Here is a 15,933-nt window from a genome sequence, read left to right as displayed (position 1 = left end):
AACAGATCTAGGAGGGAAAGACTGCAGAAAAGGGAAAAATAACATGTCAGTCATCTCTTTTGAGTTACGCTGAATCATAAAATAATGCAGTAAGGTAGTAGTAAAGTATTCTTTTTACTCAAGGGAAGTATGCCGATCCTTCCACTGTCCTTTCTTCAGAAGGCAGGCTACTCTGCAGCTGTCTGAGGTTATTTTTCATAATCGTATGCTTCAGATTTCTCTGCTTCCAAACCCTGCTGACTGTGATGTGTTTTCATTTCTCTGCATATTGATTCCCACTGAAACTGAATGCTGAGCTGATCTGTTCTTAAATATTTTGGGTTGCTTTCACTGCTGTGTTAATTTTCCCGTTGCATTGTTTACTCTCTTTGAAAGACTTTAAATATGGTGACTCCGACGCTGCGCGTTGAAGACTGCAGCATCGCGCTCTTGCCGCGAAACCATGAAAAGAATCGCTGTATGGATGTGCTGCCTCCAGACAGATGCCTGCCTTTCCTCATCACCATAGATGGGGAAAGCAGTAACTACATCAATGCTGCGCTGATGGATGTAAGTCTCCGCCACGTCATTAATAATAAAAAGGCAATAAGCAGCTCGCCAAACTGAGGCGTGCTAGAAAATGGAGTCAGCATAAGAAGGAACACCTTCCAGCTTGTTTCGTTTCCCAGAAGCATGGCACAAAATCTTTAAATTCCCAAGTACATTTAGGATCACACATATGTTATGTCACAGTCAAGTTTCCAAACCCATGCTCAGAGAGCAATTCAGGGAGTTTTGATAAATTAAATCTGTCTGGATTTCTCCCTAGTGCTTGAATTTTTAACCATCTGGCCTAGGAAAACAAGAGTTACCTATTAAGAGATTGAGGCAGTTAAATAGAATAATAAGGTTTGCAGTAATATATCAGTTCCCTTTGTTTATAATTTAAACAGTAATTAACAAAAAAAAGAATTGTCTGTCAACACAAGATAGTACACAAGCCATTACTTCAGCCTTCCCGTTTATTTCTGTTTGAATGAGTGGTTCCTCATCGTGTGTGTGTGTGGAGTTTTTTTCCAAATGCATCTGTGGCAATTCTAATCCTTGTAATAGAGTAACAGTAAAAAGACACTTAAACTGCCTTTACAGTCTGTAGATATTTATAGCCTATTTTTGACAATTTACAGCTATAGTCATTACGGTTGTCAAACACATAAACAACAAGAAAACAGAGGTTAGTAAGGAAGGAACACACTGTAAATGGCCTTTTTTAAAAGTGAAGCTAGAGTAATAACAGTTTATTGCATTTTTTTCATTTCTTTCCTTCCAAGTTCTCAAAGCCTTTTCCTTAAATAAGCCAAAGTTCAAAACGCTCCTGTGAAAAATGTAGGAAAATGTATCTTTGTGTTTATCTGTGTAGAGAAACTGAGAGCAGAAGTGTGAGCGACTTGTCTGGCTTCTCACAATACGTCAATGACATTTCATGTTAGAACAGAGCTGCCTTAATCTGTGGTTTGCGACTGTGCCATTACATTGCTGTCTTTCCTGGAGACTTCAATACTGTTTTGTTCTGTGAATTAAGTAATGCTCAGAAAGAGCAGGGCCTTAATACTTGCTTTGAAGATGCTTCCCTTCTTCACTATTGAAACGATGGGCTACCTACAGACCTGTATCTGGGCAAAAGACTCCAAGGGAGGAGCTGGTTTGGGTTGCTTTCCACCTGAAGCACATTAGCCAGGCTTCTGCAGCATCCCTGCACTGATGGACAAGAGCAGACATTTGTCCTTCTCTCTAAACACTCAATCTCCAGCAAGCAAGATAAAGTGTTTCCCCCTCTCCACTTGAATCTGTTGAGATGTTGTTGAATCATCTCATGTAAGCTTTCAGAGCTCACTTCAAGAAAAAGGGGTAGCAAGCATAGTTTTCATTATTCAGTATCAGAATGAATTTGAGAATAGTTTTCAAAAAAAACTTCTGAGGCTTCTAATTGGGTGATTAATAGACACCCCTTTGAACATCTCTCATCCAGAAAGGCAGGACCAGTAGGATAGAAAGCAGCTGCCTGATGTAGGAGCAGCATCATTACCTGCTGGTTGCCATGTGCTGAAACAAAGAACCAAAATTTTGCATGTCTACCCAAAACACGGTGGAATCATTTTCTGTGGTCTCCTCAGTGACTGTCTGTGAAGGAACAATCATAGAATATCCAGAGTTGGAAGGAACCCACAAGGATCACCTAATCCCATAATTGCTAAGGTTGGAAGATCATGTGGTCTGACTCCCCTGCCAAGCAGGGTCACCCTGAGCAGGTGACATGGGAACATGTCCAGGTGGGTGTTGAATCTCTCCAGAGAAGGAGACTCCACAACCACCCTAGGCAGCCTGTTCTAGTGCTCTGCCACCCTCAGTGTAAAGAAATTCTGTGTAAAGAAATTCTTCATCACCTTGAGGTTGGAACTTCTTGTGTTTTAGCTTATGGCCATTGCTCCTTGACCTTACACTGGACACCACCAAAAAGAGTCTGGTACCCTCATCTTGGCACCTGCCAAGTCAATATCCTATTCCTGGCCCCGCACAGGACAGCCCCAGGAGCCACACCATTTGCCTGCAGTAGCTGGTCTGATTGGATCTCTGTCATGATGCAAATGCTTTCAGTTCAAGACATGTAGAGACTTCCCCACCCTCCTTCATTAAGGCAATGGCACCCCCTCCCAACAGTTGCCCCAGTATGGCCACAGTAGCTTTCAACATTCAAGGATGTAAGTGAAAATGCTGCTTTGAGATCCACAGTGGAAAAGTTTCAGCAAGCAGCTCAGTCGATGACATACTCTGGTACTAAAAGAAACAAAGAACACTGAAATTTATCCCCTGGGTATCTTCACTGCTGTCAGATAGACCAGAATTTCAACAATATTTCTGAAGAATAACTAGATATTTCCCTTCACAGGCATCATTCAAGTTTAGAGCTAAATGCAAACAGCCAAGATTAATCTGTCCATTAACAGCTCAAAACAAAACCCGTTGCTCAAAATCTTGTAGGAGTTGCATTGGAAGCAAAAACCTGTGATGATTTTACTCTATGCCTGTGGCATGAAATACATTTCAGAAATATAACATCTGCTGAAGTTATATCCTGCCCAAATACAGTTTATTAACTTTGAAGCATATAAGATCTCAGGAAAGAGCTGAAAACAATATATTAATTATACAGAAAATAGAAATAATGCTTTCAGTCCCAAAGTTTTGGGGCTATGACTGACGTTCTGCTAAATGGATTTTTCTCTCTTAGTATTCTTCTCATCATCTTGTTACTTCTTTGCAGAGCTACAAGCAACCATCAGCTTTTATAGTTACACAGCATCCCTTACCAAATACTGTCAAAGATTTCTGGAGACTGGTCCTAGATTATCACTGCACTTCAGTAGTTATGTTGAATGATGTGGATCCTGCACAAGTAAGTCCAGAAAAATGCTTCATTCAAAATACGAGTGCTAGTGCCTCAGCATTTCATAACAGCCTTAGGATAATTAGTTTTTTTAAAAAAACATTAAATACTTGCACACTAAAATATTGATTTGTAGCTTACGGGTGCTCATAGGGGAAGATAAATAAATCGGACCATCAGCAGCTTCTCCACCAAAATGTTAGTGCACACACACATAAGTGCATGCGCCCATAATCTATTCTAAAATAACATGTTTTGGGAAGGGTTACTAAAACCCAAAAAATTATGGTTGTAGAATTATGGTTGTGACTCAAGTCTGAAACATGCTATAGTGGCCAAAATCATAAACAGAAGCCAACAGCTGTTCATTACCCTGCCTGAAACAGGTCAATGACCTTGGTCTCCTTACCAGGGAATAGGTGTTCCCAGTGTGGAAATCTGTGTCGTGTGTTGCACAAAGTGATGTAATTAGCAAGGAGATAGGAACTAAAGTAGGAGAGAGGAACTAAAGATTGGAGACTAAGCGTCCTTTGGAAAAGAGGGCAACAAAACGTGTAGGGGAATGTAATTACCTTATAAAAGACTTACCCATGCTGTACATGTTCAGAAAATTGGAAAAGCGAACTTACTGGTTGGCAGTTTCATCACTAGGATTAATCACTAGAGCCTGGCTCACAACTGCACAATTCCAAGTTCTAAAAAAGACCTAATTTCCTTATTTCCAACAAACTGCACCAGCCCTCAGATGGATTAATGTGGTGGTAATCTGGATTCTTAATATGTAAATATTTGTTAATTATTGATTAAGAGTGACTGTAAGTTTTTAGAGCAGACTGCAGATCATTGAATGATCAAGAGTCTTTTTAGCTTTGTTCAGTATTGCATATACTTAAAAATGTTTCCTCTTCTTTTTAACATGTAAAAATTCTTTTAAAAGATACTGATCTTCCTTTTTGTCTTTCAAAGGAGCGTGTAGGAATTCCACACACTGTTTTAAAGACTGAATTTCTGATTCTATGCCCTGCATTGTCTACAGGGAGGAAAAACAGAAATGAAAGACAAAACTTTTATTCATGAATGTAAGATTATTTTCTGAGTGAATAAGGAAAGACTCAAGGGAGACAGACTGTTAGGGACTGCTGAACAGAGTGGTTTTTAATTTGTTGGCTGTGTTTTGAATTTACAATAGGGCATGGCTATTCCAAGCATTTATTAGCCTCACAGGATTTAAAAGCTATTGGGATATGCAGTTAATGCACCTGCCTCTGCAGTATGTTAAACCTTTTACTTCTTAATGGGAGTAACAATCTTTTCATTATGAATAAATCTCAAAACCCTTAGAGCAAACAGAAGTGCAGAGAGGGCAAAGCTTATTAAAAACACTCATTACATTCAGATTTATTAATAATTACTGTTATGATTATTATTTATGTATATATGAAGTGTTTACACTTCTCTTTAGATACTACCATTTATGTGGATTGTTATGCTCTGTTGGGAAATGAAATTCAACCCTTCTCAGTGACTCTGACTTGAAGAGAGTAGCTAGCATCACTTGCATGCAAAATGTGCAGACTTAAATGCTTTTGGTTTCTTTAGAACTTGAAAATCTTAGCTTCCTAAAACAGCCCCGCTTATTATCATTTAAGCATTTTTCAGAGATCTATTAGAACTGTATTCCTGTGTATTTCAAAGATGTGTACTAAACTGTGGACATGTTAAATGATCTGAGGACTGGCATTTGCCATACAGTTGTTTGCATTGCATTTTGCTATCCTGTACGCCAGCATATTTCATAATAAAAATTTCTGTAAGATTTAGACAATCTTTGGAAAGCAGTTGTCTCAGCAGATGAAATCATAGGGAGGGTTAAAAAAAAAAGAAAATATATTTTCAGTATGCTACTTAAAATTTCTGGGTTTAACTTGTTAAAGTGATCTCCTGCAAATCAGAGTCTGTTTTCTTTTTTAATTGGTGTGGTAAATGATTATGTTTTCCTAAAATGCAGTCATCTCTAAACAGCTTTGTTGAGGACTAAGTATTATAAGAAATGCAAAACAACATCTGGAGTAAATGTGATTTGTCAGCTTAGCTCTAGATCACCAACAGCAATGCAGCAGAATGAAGACCACAGCTGTTTTACTGAATGAAATAAAAAGTTCCAAATATGACATCAATGCTTCTGCAAGCAAACAAAATTTCATGAGTTCGTATTTAATTTTGGTGAATGCTTACAAAAGCTACATGCTCAAACTGCTCTAAATATCCTTGGCAAAAAAGAAAAAATCATCAGGATTTTCATGAAAAAACATGGACAGGCAGATTTTAGCTTCAAAAACCTTCTTGCAAAGTGTTGATTCAATCTTTAAAGTATTAACACAGATGGGAATTGGTTCCTGGATTAAGTCATTGTCATATTATTAGACCCTAAAACCCTGCAAGATAATATTTTACTTTGTGATCTTTAGATACCTAGAAGTAATTTTTTCTGAGAACTGAAGAAAGCATAATTAGTATTTTCAGGTGTCACTAATAAGATGAAATTAAGCAATTATTGAAAGTTTAAAGCAATGCTGATATTAGCCAACATCATCAGTCACAGGTGAAATACATGTGAAGTCCTGAGTTTTGAGGATTGATGTACCCTTCCTAGTATAAATCACACTTTCTAATGCAGTTTGAATTATTAGCTAGTATTCCGGGCAGTTGGAGATACCAGGGCTTTGGTCTTTAGCCTCCACTGTCTCCAAGATATGGCAATATTTGTCAGCCTCTCCCTGTGTCATCATAATATGCATTGTAGAACTAACCCTGAGTGTCAAGATGTGCTTTACTCCAAACACCAGACACAGCAAGTACAGCAGCAAGAAACAGCATGTTAGGTACATGAAAAGGAATTATGAAGGCAAAGTGCTCGAAACTGAACTTTGTGTGTCATGTATTTTATAAAGATACTGTGCAAGAATTCCAGTAGTACATGTATGACAAATTAAAATACAGAAAAGTATGTTGAGGCAGCATGAAACCCAAGGTGATTAACTGTGTTCTTTTTTGGTCCATGGTCTCCTATAGCTCTGTCCTCAGTACTGGCCAGAAAATGGAGTTCACCGGCACGGTCCTATTCAGGTGGAGTTTGTATCGGCCGACTTAGAAGAAGACATCATCAGCCGGATATTCCGAATTTATAATGCAGCCAGAGTAAGGACCTTATTTGCCAAACAGATTTGTCACAGTACATGAGTTGAGTCTACTCAGATGATAAAAATGAAAGCTGAACTCACACAGGACCATTTTCATTTTTCAGCTTATTTATTTGAAAGCAGTGGTGCAGTACTGAGTCACACCACAATCGGGGAGGATAAAAAAGCCTTCTATGTATAATAAAAGTAAAAATATTTTAATACCTATCTCAAATGTGTTAAATGCAAGTGAAATAAAGGCAGTATTCAGATTCTATGATAGCCAAAAAAATGCTGAAATCAGTGCTGTTATCAATAGTTTGAAATTAGTCATCCTGTATATTTGTGTTCTGTGAAGAAAGCTGTGCACTAGTAGTAGTCATGTTTTTCAAAAGCAATCTCAGCCTCTCAGTGAAGATCCTGTCCCACTAACCATACGTCATAGCATATGTAACCACTTCAGAAGGGCAAGCAGGTTGTTCTCATATCCAGCTTTTATACTCTCATAAAGTTGAGAGAAGATTAAACAAGGCATATCTTTCAAGCAGTAGTGGAAAAAGATTCCACCACAAACCAGGTACCTGCTTCCATCTGTTTGCAATGGAATCGCATCAACCACCAAAAAGCTGTAGTTAGGAATAAGCAGCAGTCCCTTCAGAAAAAAATCAAGAACTTCCCTGGGACCTGGTAGCTCGCTGGACAGGGAAATACACCAAAAACATGTTAATATCCAAACAGGGAAGCAGATTGTAACGCTTCAAATACTTTTTTAATACTCTGAAGGCCTGGCATTTGCTGTAGATGTGGCAATATAAAAAGCAGAGCCTCCAGCAGTATTAATGTGACCTTCAGCAGGCACTGGGTCTGGCTAATCTGCTTTGGGAAGACGGGCCGTCAGCTGAAAGGAACTGGACAAGAAATCAGTAGATTCCAGACTTTGACATAAAGCACACAAAACCAGTTGGAGAGCACATGTAGTGCCGCATCCAGTTTAGTTGATTCCCAAATTGTGTATCTTACATCCTCTCTATCAACTCTTACTCTAGAGAATAAAATATGTCAGTGTTTCTGTGTGTTGTTCATTTTAAGAGTGACACTAAAGTTTAGCCCTCACTTTGCACAGAAGTGGCAAACTCTAGACTACAAAACCAGTTTTCATGTGCATGTTTATTATGCCCTTTTCAAAGGACAGTAGTTTTCTGCCACTATCACTTGTTCTGTGCTCCTTTTTTATTTTAAATCACCATAAAGCAACTGTTCAGTAACGTTTCACCAGAGGGGTTCTGACTGCTGCAGTAGAACACAATAAAATAAAATGTAGTTAGATATTTTTTATGAGCCAGGAACATCTGAGGGTTCCGTTTGGTTTTTGTAATGTTTTGTGCTTCAAAATATCTTGAGAGGTTTTGACCTTTCTTGTAAAAAAAGGACAGAAACACATAAACGTTCTTAAAAATACTGAAGCTTATATATGAAGTCAGTATGTAATTGAAGTTTTGTTGCAGATCTGTCTTTCCTACCAAGTTTCTCCTGTCATATTAATTAATTATTTGCTTGATCGTGCAGATGTACTATTGCTGTGTTTTAGCCTATTGTACAGCAGTCTGTTTTAAAAACTCTTGTTTTAGTAGCTACATTGGAAATTAAATGTTATTATAAATCCTCAAGGGCAGTTGAAATTACATTAGCAGTTTGTCAGCAATCATGTGCTGGAACAACTTCCCTCAGTGACACAAATATCTAAACGACGTGCCACAAAAAAAGTACTGTTACTTTTCTTGCTTTTGTCCGGACCTCTGCAGCCCCAGGACGGCTATCGGATGGTGCAGCAGTTCCAGTTCCTGGGATGGCCCATGTACAGGGACACTCCGGTTTCCAAACGCTCCTTCTTGAAGCTCATCCGTCAGGTGGATAAGTGGCAGGAGGAATACAACGGGGGAGAGGGACGCACGGTTGTACATTGCTTGTGAGTACTGGAAACAGAAGAGAGAAATACGGGAATACCGTCACGGAATTTGTGCCAGGCTTTAAAAGATTTGTGACGAGGTGAAGAGGCATCTGTCTAATCTGAAACTGAATAAATAATACAACTGCTCATTTAAAAGCTTTGAGTGCGAGAGGAATTATGTAATTTTAATGTAGATTCATGAGTTTCCCCATCTGTCCTTTGTTAGAGCCCTATGAAAAGATGATGGGTTTGAGTTAACTCTGTTTTATATAAAAATGTCCAGCAACTCTTGCAAATGGGAAAGTTGCATATTTATTCACAGTAAATCAAAAATGTGCCTTCAGAACAATGTACCTTTTATTTCTGCAGATAGGGACCATAGAAATAAGTAGTTTTGGAGAGGTGATTCATTTTGCAGGCATAAAGCACAGGAGTGAAAGTGGTGTGATAGACCAGTTACGATGATCCTGTAATTGCCTTACATTTCTCTAATAATGGTGTATATTTTTGTCCTCCTGTGACTTCGTGCTCCACTGATGCAGACTCATCCACTGCCACCATCCTTCTTTTGATACAATTTAATACTTGGCATGCCTTTGCCCTCAGAAGTAGCTGATTTTTTGAGGCTGAGTCTAAAGCAGTTGAAGTTGTATTCTGCTTAGAGGTATTGCCATGGTGGAGAAGGGACCTGCCAACAGGAAAACCATGTTCAGAAGTAGGGACCCTGTGTCAGAATGATGGAGGAAAATCTAAGAGTATATTAATAATTCCCACTATCACTGACCTTGAACAAGTCATTGCTCTTCAGTTTCCTCATCTGTAGTATGGGGATAATAATACTTTCATCAAAGGAGCATTGTGCACTGTGATTAATTAATGTTTTGAGATCTTTTGCTGAAAAGACCCTTTTGAAGTGCAAATTACTGTTATCTCTGAGGTGGTTGATGATATTAAATAGTTGTACAACATCACACATGCGTCACTTCCAGGCAGTAAAGAAAGAAAAAGCTCTAATATAATCCTTTTAAATGACTTCATTTTAATTAAAATTCTCAAACAGTCCCACAATATCAGGCACTGTTTTGGCAGCAGAGAGCATTCTTTTCATAGTGCCTGGATGTGACAGATGTGCGACATTGTATCTTCCTTTGAAAATCAACCAAAGCTTTGCAAAGCTTGTTTGAAAGACCTGCTACCTAACTAGTCTGCACTCTGGTAATTATTAAGGTTTATTATTTTCACTGAAGCACAGCCTAGAGATTCTGATCAGAATAAGTGTAGAAATAATGGAGTTTCCATAAAGAAAGAGATTCTCTTGAAGATTAAAAAAAAAAAACAGGGATAAAGTATTATTAAATACTGCATTTGATCATGTATATGAACATTTGTGCCTAGCTTCTTTGTTAGCAATTTGCTTCGGGTTCTCATCCTCTGATAACTGTGGGTGGAGGGAGAATACATCTGCCTTTAGAAGCAGTCCTTGCCAGGCAGCCAGCCCCTCTTCCTGCTGCCAGGAGCTGAGATCATCAGCCAGGGGAACATGGCAGCACCACCCAGTGCCATACCAAGTACAGCCCCCAGGACTCCCACAAATGAGACTTCTGGTGCTTTCCTGCTTCCTCTGAAATGCCTTTGTGTCCAGGAGGAAAGCACCAGAATCTGGAATAAAAGAACTCAAAGATTTGCTTCCTCTGTGGCATTCCCAGGCCTGTTGCTCATTGCAGCCATGTGTGTTTACAAGGCAAAGCACTGTTGAACTGAAACTAAAGGTACTTTATGCTTATTTTTGCATCCTCTTTGTGCTGTCTCCAGTGCTCACTGAAGGGTGGTGCAAAACTCAGCCATTCAATTCCCTCCAGGCTGTCGGCTTGCTGACTTCTGAATCACAGCTTTGAGATCTTTCAGCACGCTAATTCCAATTAAAAATCATGTTTTGCCTAGAGCTCAGCAGCCTTTGGGGCCGGGAATGTTCTGTGGTGTCTCCCTGCTGGATCTCATGCCTTCTGGAGCCATCCCTGTTGCTGTACAGACTTGTGACACAGAGTGCATTGTAACTGAGCCATTTTATCACTTTCACTGCAGGAATGGAGGTGGCCGCAGTGGGACATTTTGTGCAATCAGTATTGTTTGTGAAATGCTTCGACATCAGAGGGCTGTTGACGTATTCCATGCTGTGAAGACACTGAGGAATAATAAGCCTAACATGGTGGACCTTCTGGTATGAGCTTTTTAACTGCACCATTAAATAGAAAATGTTCTTTTTCTCAGAAGAGTCAGTAAGATATCCAGGATTTGCAGTGGGAGTTGTTCACAAAGCAAGCAAGTCATTTTCAAAGGGGATAATGAAGTCACTTCACTTGTAAGAGTATTTTTACACTGCTTTCTTCCCAAGGAGACTTTGTCTCTGTTCGTTTGAATTTTTTAAGAGTTTTAAACTTTCAGATGAACATCCTTATTAATTTTCTTTTCCAGCAAGCTGAACCAAGTGGAGAGCAGCCCTTGCATGATAGAAATAATAGTTATGTAAAATTAAATGCCAGATTTTCAAATTATATATTTTATAAATAGCTTAATCGCCTAATATTTATCAAAGCCATGAATTTCAGTTTGACATCCAGAATATTGCATTTAATTATGGTTGCTCTATCTCATAGAAAGATTAAAGAAGTTCAGAAACAAGGGGCCATGTGCAATTATTTTCCTAGAGAGTGTTTTATGAGCTTTTTTCCTAAATGGAGGACTACTGAAGTGCCAGCTGCTGTGCCAGAAGAGCTGCAGAACAGCTTAAACCAGCAGGTTCTTACACTCCAGTGTGTAGTTTTGTACTTGGAGATGGGTGTAGCATGATGCCCTGTTCTGAAGCCTGGGCTATAAAAGACACTTTTAGAACATCCTGCTGCAGAGGTGGCTGCTTAAGAGGCAGCCGCATTTGATTTAATATCACAGGCAGAAGGAAGAAGCATCTGGGCACTTTCAGGGATGTTAACCCAATCTGAGCCAATTTTGCAAGCTCTGATTAAACAAGTTGGGGTCATTTCAGCAACTTTTCCATAGCATGCCCAGGGTGAGGCAGGAGACATCTCACTGAGCTTGTCCGAGCTCTTGTAATTTTAGGAGAGGACCCCCTCAGATGAGCTGAGTGTGACACACACTGGAGAATAGGCAGAAAGAGCAAGGCTTTCACACACAGGTGAAGACAGGTAGGGAAGGATATCCACCTCCCCGCCACATGCACGGCTGTGCCTCCTCTCTCCTGTGGGAGAGTGGTTCCCGACACATCCCCCATCACAGTGCTCTCTCCCAGCCTGCCTCTGAAGTCCCAAACCCTCCCCTAGGCCCAGCTCTGTCCAGGCACATGGCAAAAGGCCAGGTGTTGTCAGCTGTGCAAAGCAAGGAGGGAGATCACCAGCAGCACCACGGGACCATGAGCCAGCAGTGTGGAACTGTGAGTCTTGTATCAATGAGAAACTATCAAACTTCCACAGTTGTGGGAGGGAGCAGCTTGGCTGGCTTCTTTCCCTCTAGTTAATATTCGCAGGAGGAGAGCCATCGTGCTGAGAACCATACATTTTTATTTCCTAAATATTAAGAAAAATGTCTTACTACTTCATTCATGTAGTATAGTTTAGACAGGGATTTGGCAGGCCTGCTGTTCTCCATTCTCCTAGAGCTTAAGTCCACAGAAATCACTGATCTCTTATTCATTTATTTTATAGAAATATAAAGAAAACTACCAGTGTAGATGTACAGTTAAAGAAAATGCACTCTAAATTCCCATTGGTGACAGTTCTCCAGGTATAGATTTTTCAGGCAGCTGTCTCCATTTTTCAGCAGAGATTTTTTTTTAATCAAAAAAGCTAAATGCATTATTTTAGATATTAAAGTATCTTTTAGTAAATTGAGAGTGGTTTTGGGAATGTCTGGAAGGCATAGAAAGGCCTTGTAGGGCCTTTTTTTATTAGGAAATTTCAAAGCACTTGTGAAGGAGATCAGTATTGTTTTCCTTATTTCAACAGACAGAGGAATAAAGGCAAGGGACAACCAGGATTTTTCCCATTATCACATAATGCACTGACTGAGCAGAGTTAGAATGACATCTCTCTTCAGCATTGGTCTGCCACCTCATAGGAGCAAATATTTGAATTAGCCAGGTTTCAATTTCCATGCAGATTTCTGCATGGTAAAGGGAATTGGACTTGAGTTCTTTTCCTGATCTTGTTAATGACTTTATCCTTTATGACCTTTCCTATATTAATGTGTCTTTGCCTCAGTTTCTCTATTGGAAAAAGAAGTAATATTCATTTACCTTGTAAAATTTTATGGTAAAAGATAAATGCTCAAAATCATGACATTATTTCACAAAAATAGTTTTAAGACTGCTTTATCAATACATGTCATGTACTTTCTGTCTAGATAAAAGGCAGTCTTTACCATCCATACGTCCATACCATTCATCTCTTAATTTCACTGAAACCTTTGGTTTTCCTCCAAGTGTAAAAATCTGAATGCCACATCCCTACAGTATGGAAATCTGTGAATTTTCTCAGCTATCATACGAAGGCAACACATAATACTGCAAAATATCTATTATAGAATGCCCAAAGCATTTGGTGATAAATGTTATTTGGCCTACCCACAGGTGTCCTAGAAAATAGATTTAAATATAACTTCTCTGAAGCTAGATAGTCTAAAGAGACTTTTAATATCCACCATCAAGTGAATAATAAAAAGGTACAAAGGACACTAGTGAGTGAACACAGTGGGAAATAAGATATGTCTGCTCTTTTAGACAGGTATTCAGGTTACTGAAAATGACAGTTATTCTGCTGGATCAGTAAATCAGCATAAAATGAGCATGGAAGAGTGGAAATGGATGAGTGGCTGATCTCTTGTTTTGATCTGTTATGTAGTTATAGAACAATTTCCATTTACTTAGAAACATATATGCAATAAAAGCAGAAAAGGAATTTACATAATACTCTGTTCTTCCCTTTCTTTTTTTTTTTATTCTTTTCTCATTCTGAAAAGCAGTTTATGGAAGTTTTCAGGACTTTAAACCCTCACATACAACTCACTCATTACTTAGGTTATATGTGCACCTAAGACTTGTTTTCTCATGACATGACATTTCTCAATGAAAGAACTTCAAAATGGCCCATGCTTGTTAATAGCTTTTGGATTTTATTAATAGTATATGGTCTTTTGCTTGTTAAGTGGACTCTGTTCTCAGCTAAAATGTGACCCAAAATCACAAGTACAGGCCAAAATATTTAATCCTTTAAAATGTTTGCTTCAGTGAAAAGAGCTTGTATATGAAGATCTTACTACCCATAATGTTGGGCAAGGCTGAGTGCTGTCAGCTTGCTAAATCTGTTGTTGCTCCTAAATGGCAATATGTGCTTAGTTATCCTTTATTAATTGAAAAAAGGGCATAAGCAAAATAGGCATTTCAGTAACAGAAATAGTCATGAATCTGACAGATGTTTCCAAATTGAATTTTCAGAATCCAGAGCCCTTAGATTCAGGGAACCTGCACTTACTATTTCTTTCAGGATTTTTTTCATTTAAATCTTTGTAGTATTTTAAAGTATTGTGAGTAGCAAGAATGGAAACAGGAGAGGGGTATGTATGCACATAAAACTGGGAAATCATCAGAGTCTGCACCACTTAAAAGTTTCAGAGTGGACCAAGGTTAGTCAAAAATATCTGTCCTCTCCATTCCACTGAAGATGTGAAAGGGGCCAAGTCATGACCCTTTGTCTCCAAAGATGCAGAGTGGGTTTGCGTCCCTCAGGAAAGGGATTTCCCTGGGACTTGCTCTGTTTCCAAGCAGTTACAAATAAAACCAGCAGGTCTGTGTTTGAAGCACAGGGCTGGCACCAGAAAACTTGGATTGGGTAACAGGAGAACTGTTAAAAGCCTAATTTGAGCGTCACTGTCAGTTGCTAAAAATTACCTGGAATTAATCCAATTAATTTAGCTCAGGCCCCATCTCACAGTCTTGTGGGTTGGGTCTGGGCTGCAGATAGAGGACCAACAGTAAGTAAGCAGCTCTTGCCCTGAAATGTAGCAAGTGCCTGAATGACATTAAAATAAAAGTTGCCATCTGGGAAGTACTAAACACTGGGTCTATTTTAAGATAAACATTTCCAGGGAGGAATTTCAATAACTCCAATTCTCATAAAGTGCTACATGATCATTTTGACAGATGACAGAAGAGTTGCAAGTCAATTTGCTTATGTGCAGTCAGTTTTTCTCATACAAGTGTATCAGAGCAGCTAAATACTTGTCTAACAGGAGCAGCACCATAGGTGACTATGTATAGTGTCTATTGTCTGGTTAATATAATGATTTTCTTATCTGAACATAAATTGGATTTGCAAACTGGTTCCCACTGACAACAGCTGATAGTAAATAATTTTAACAGGAGAGAAATATTGACGCCTTTAATTAAGTTTCTTCAATAACTGACTTCGTCGTTTTCTTTTGATTTTTCAGGATCAATACAAATTCTGCTACGAAGTGGCTTTAGAGTACTTGAATTCTGGCTGATTGTCTAAACAACACAGACAAAGCTCCTCCTTTCACTACCACAAACAAAGCAAGTCACTTCATGATGTCTGTGTCAATGAGATGAAGACTTCTCAGTGTTATGCTTCTACTGCTTTGTATATTTGGCTCTTTTTAAGAGCCCCAAAAGATGTTTATAAAACCGCTTGCACTGCCCGATTCCCACTCTGAAGCCGCTGCTTGGCACCCCTGTGAGCCTGCACCGAACCACGTGGCAGTCCTTGAACACTGTACTCATACTCAGCCATTGATGTGGTGGAGCAGCATAGTCCTCTGGTAAATAAGAGAGCACAATTATATTCTTATGAAGGAATTTGTACTTTTTCTGTTACATTTCGTTGCCTGTGATTCTCAGTTATTGTCACAGCTTAGTGTACATTTCTGTTCTGTGGAGAATGCTGTCTGGCATTTTGATAATATATTATTTTAGTTATATTTGTATTCTAACACGTGCATAATAAACAAATCATATGTAGTTTATCTGAACTAACAGAAAGACATGTACCAAATCATGATAACTTTGTTGAGTTGTAATTTCTATCCACTTTGTACCATTTCAGAGAGAGAATCTTGATAGAAATGCAGTTAGAAAATGCAAAAGACAGGTTGCTCAGATTAATATATCCAAAGCTTTTTCATTTGTTTATATTGTAAATATTTTTTTATTTCATCAAATTATTTATTCATTAAAATGATTTTTTTTTTGGTGAAGCACAGTGAGTGACAATCATTTTTATTAAGCCCTGGAAATGCTTACTGTATGATAGTGTAAACATTTGTTTACCTTGTATGGATTCTCAGCTCAATAAATA

At 38.7% G+C, this 15,933-nt stretch overlaps 1 protein-coding gene across 1 annotated transcript in view; it reads left to right on the top strand.

Moving 5' to 3' along the window:
• The window catches only part of PTPRM (protein tyrosine phosphatase receptor type M), a 434,879-nt gene extending 419,729 nt beyond the window's left edge, over window positions 1-15,150 (top strand). The window contains exons 30-35 of the mRNA XM_062500964.1: window positions 376-549; window positions 3,302-3,433; window positions 6,497-6,622; window positions 8,406-8,569; window positions 10,634-10,769; window positions 15,050-15,150. Coding sequence (XP_062356948.1) covers window positions 376-549; window positions 3,302-3,433; window positions 6,497-6,622; window positions 8,406-8,569; window positions 10,634-10,769; window positions 15,050-15,103 — 786 coding nt within the window. The 3' untranslated portion in view covers window positions 15,104-15,150. The remainder of the gene's footprint in view (window positions 1-375; window positions 550-3,301; window positions 3,434-6,496; window positions 6,623-8,405; window positions 8,570-10,633; window positions 10,770-15,049) is intronic.
• Window positions 15,151-15,933: the final 783 nt, after the last annotated feature.

The sequence above is a fragment of the Cinclus cinclus genome, chromosome 1 (assembly GCF_963662255.1).
Source record: "Cinclus cinclus chromosome 1, bCinCin1.1, whole genome shotgun sequence".
Lineage (NCBI taxonomy): Eukaryota > Metazoa > Chordata > Aves > Passeriformes > Cinclidae > Cinclus > Cinclus cinclus.
This window is presented reverse-complemented; position numbering and strand designations above follow the sequence as displayed.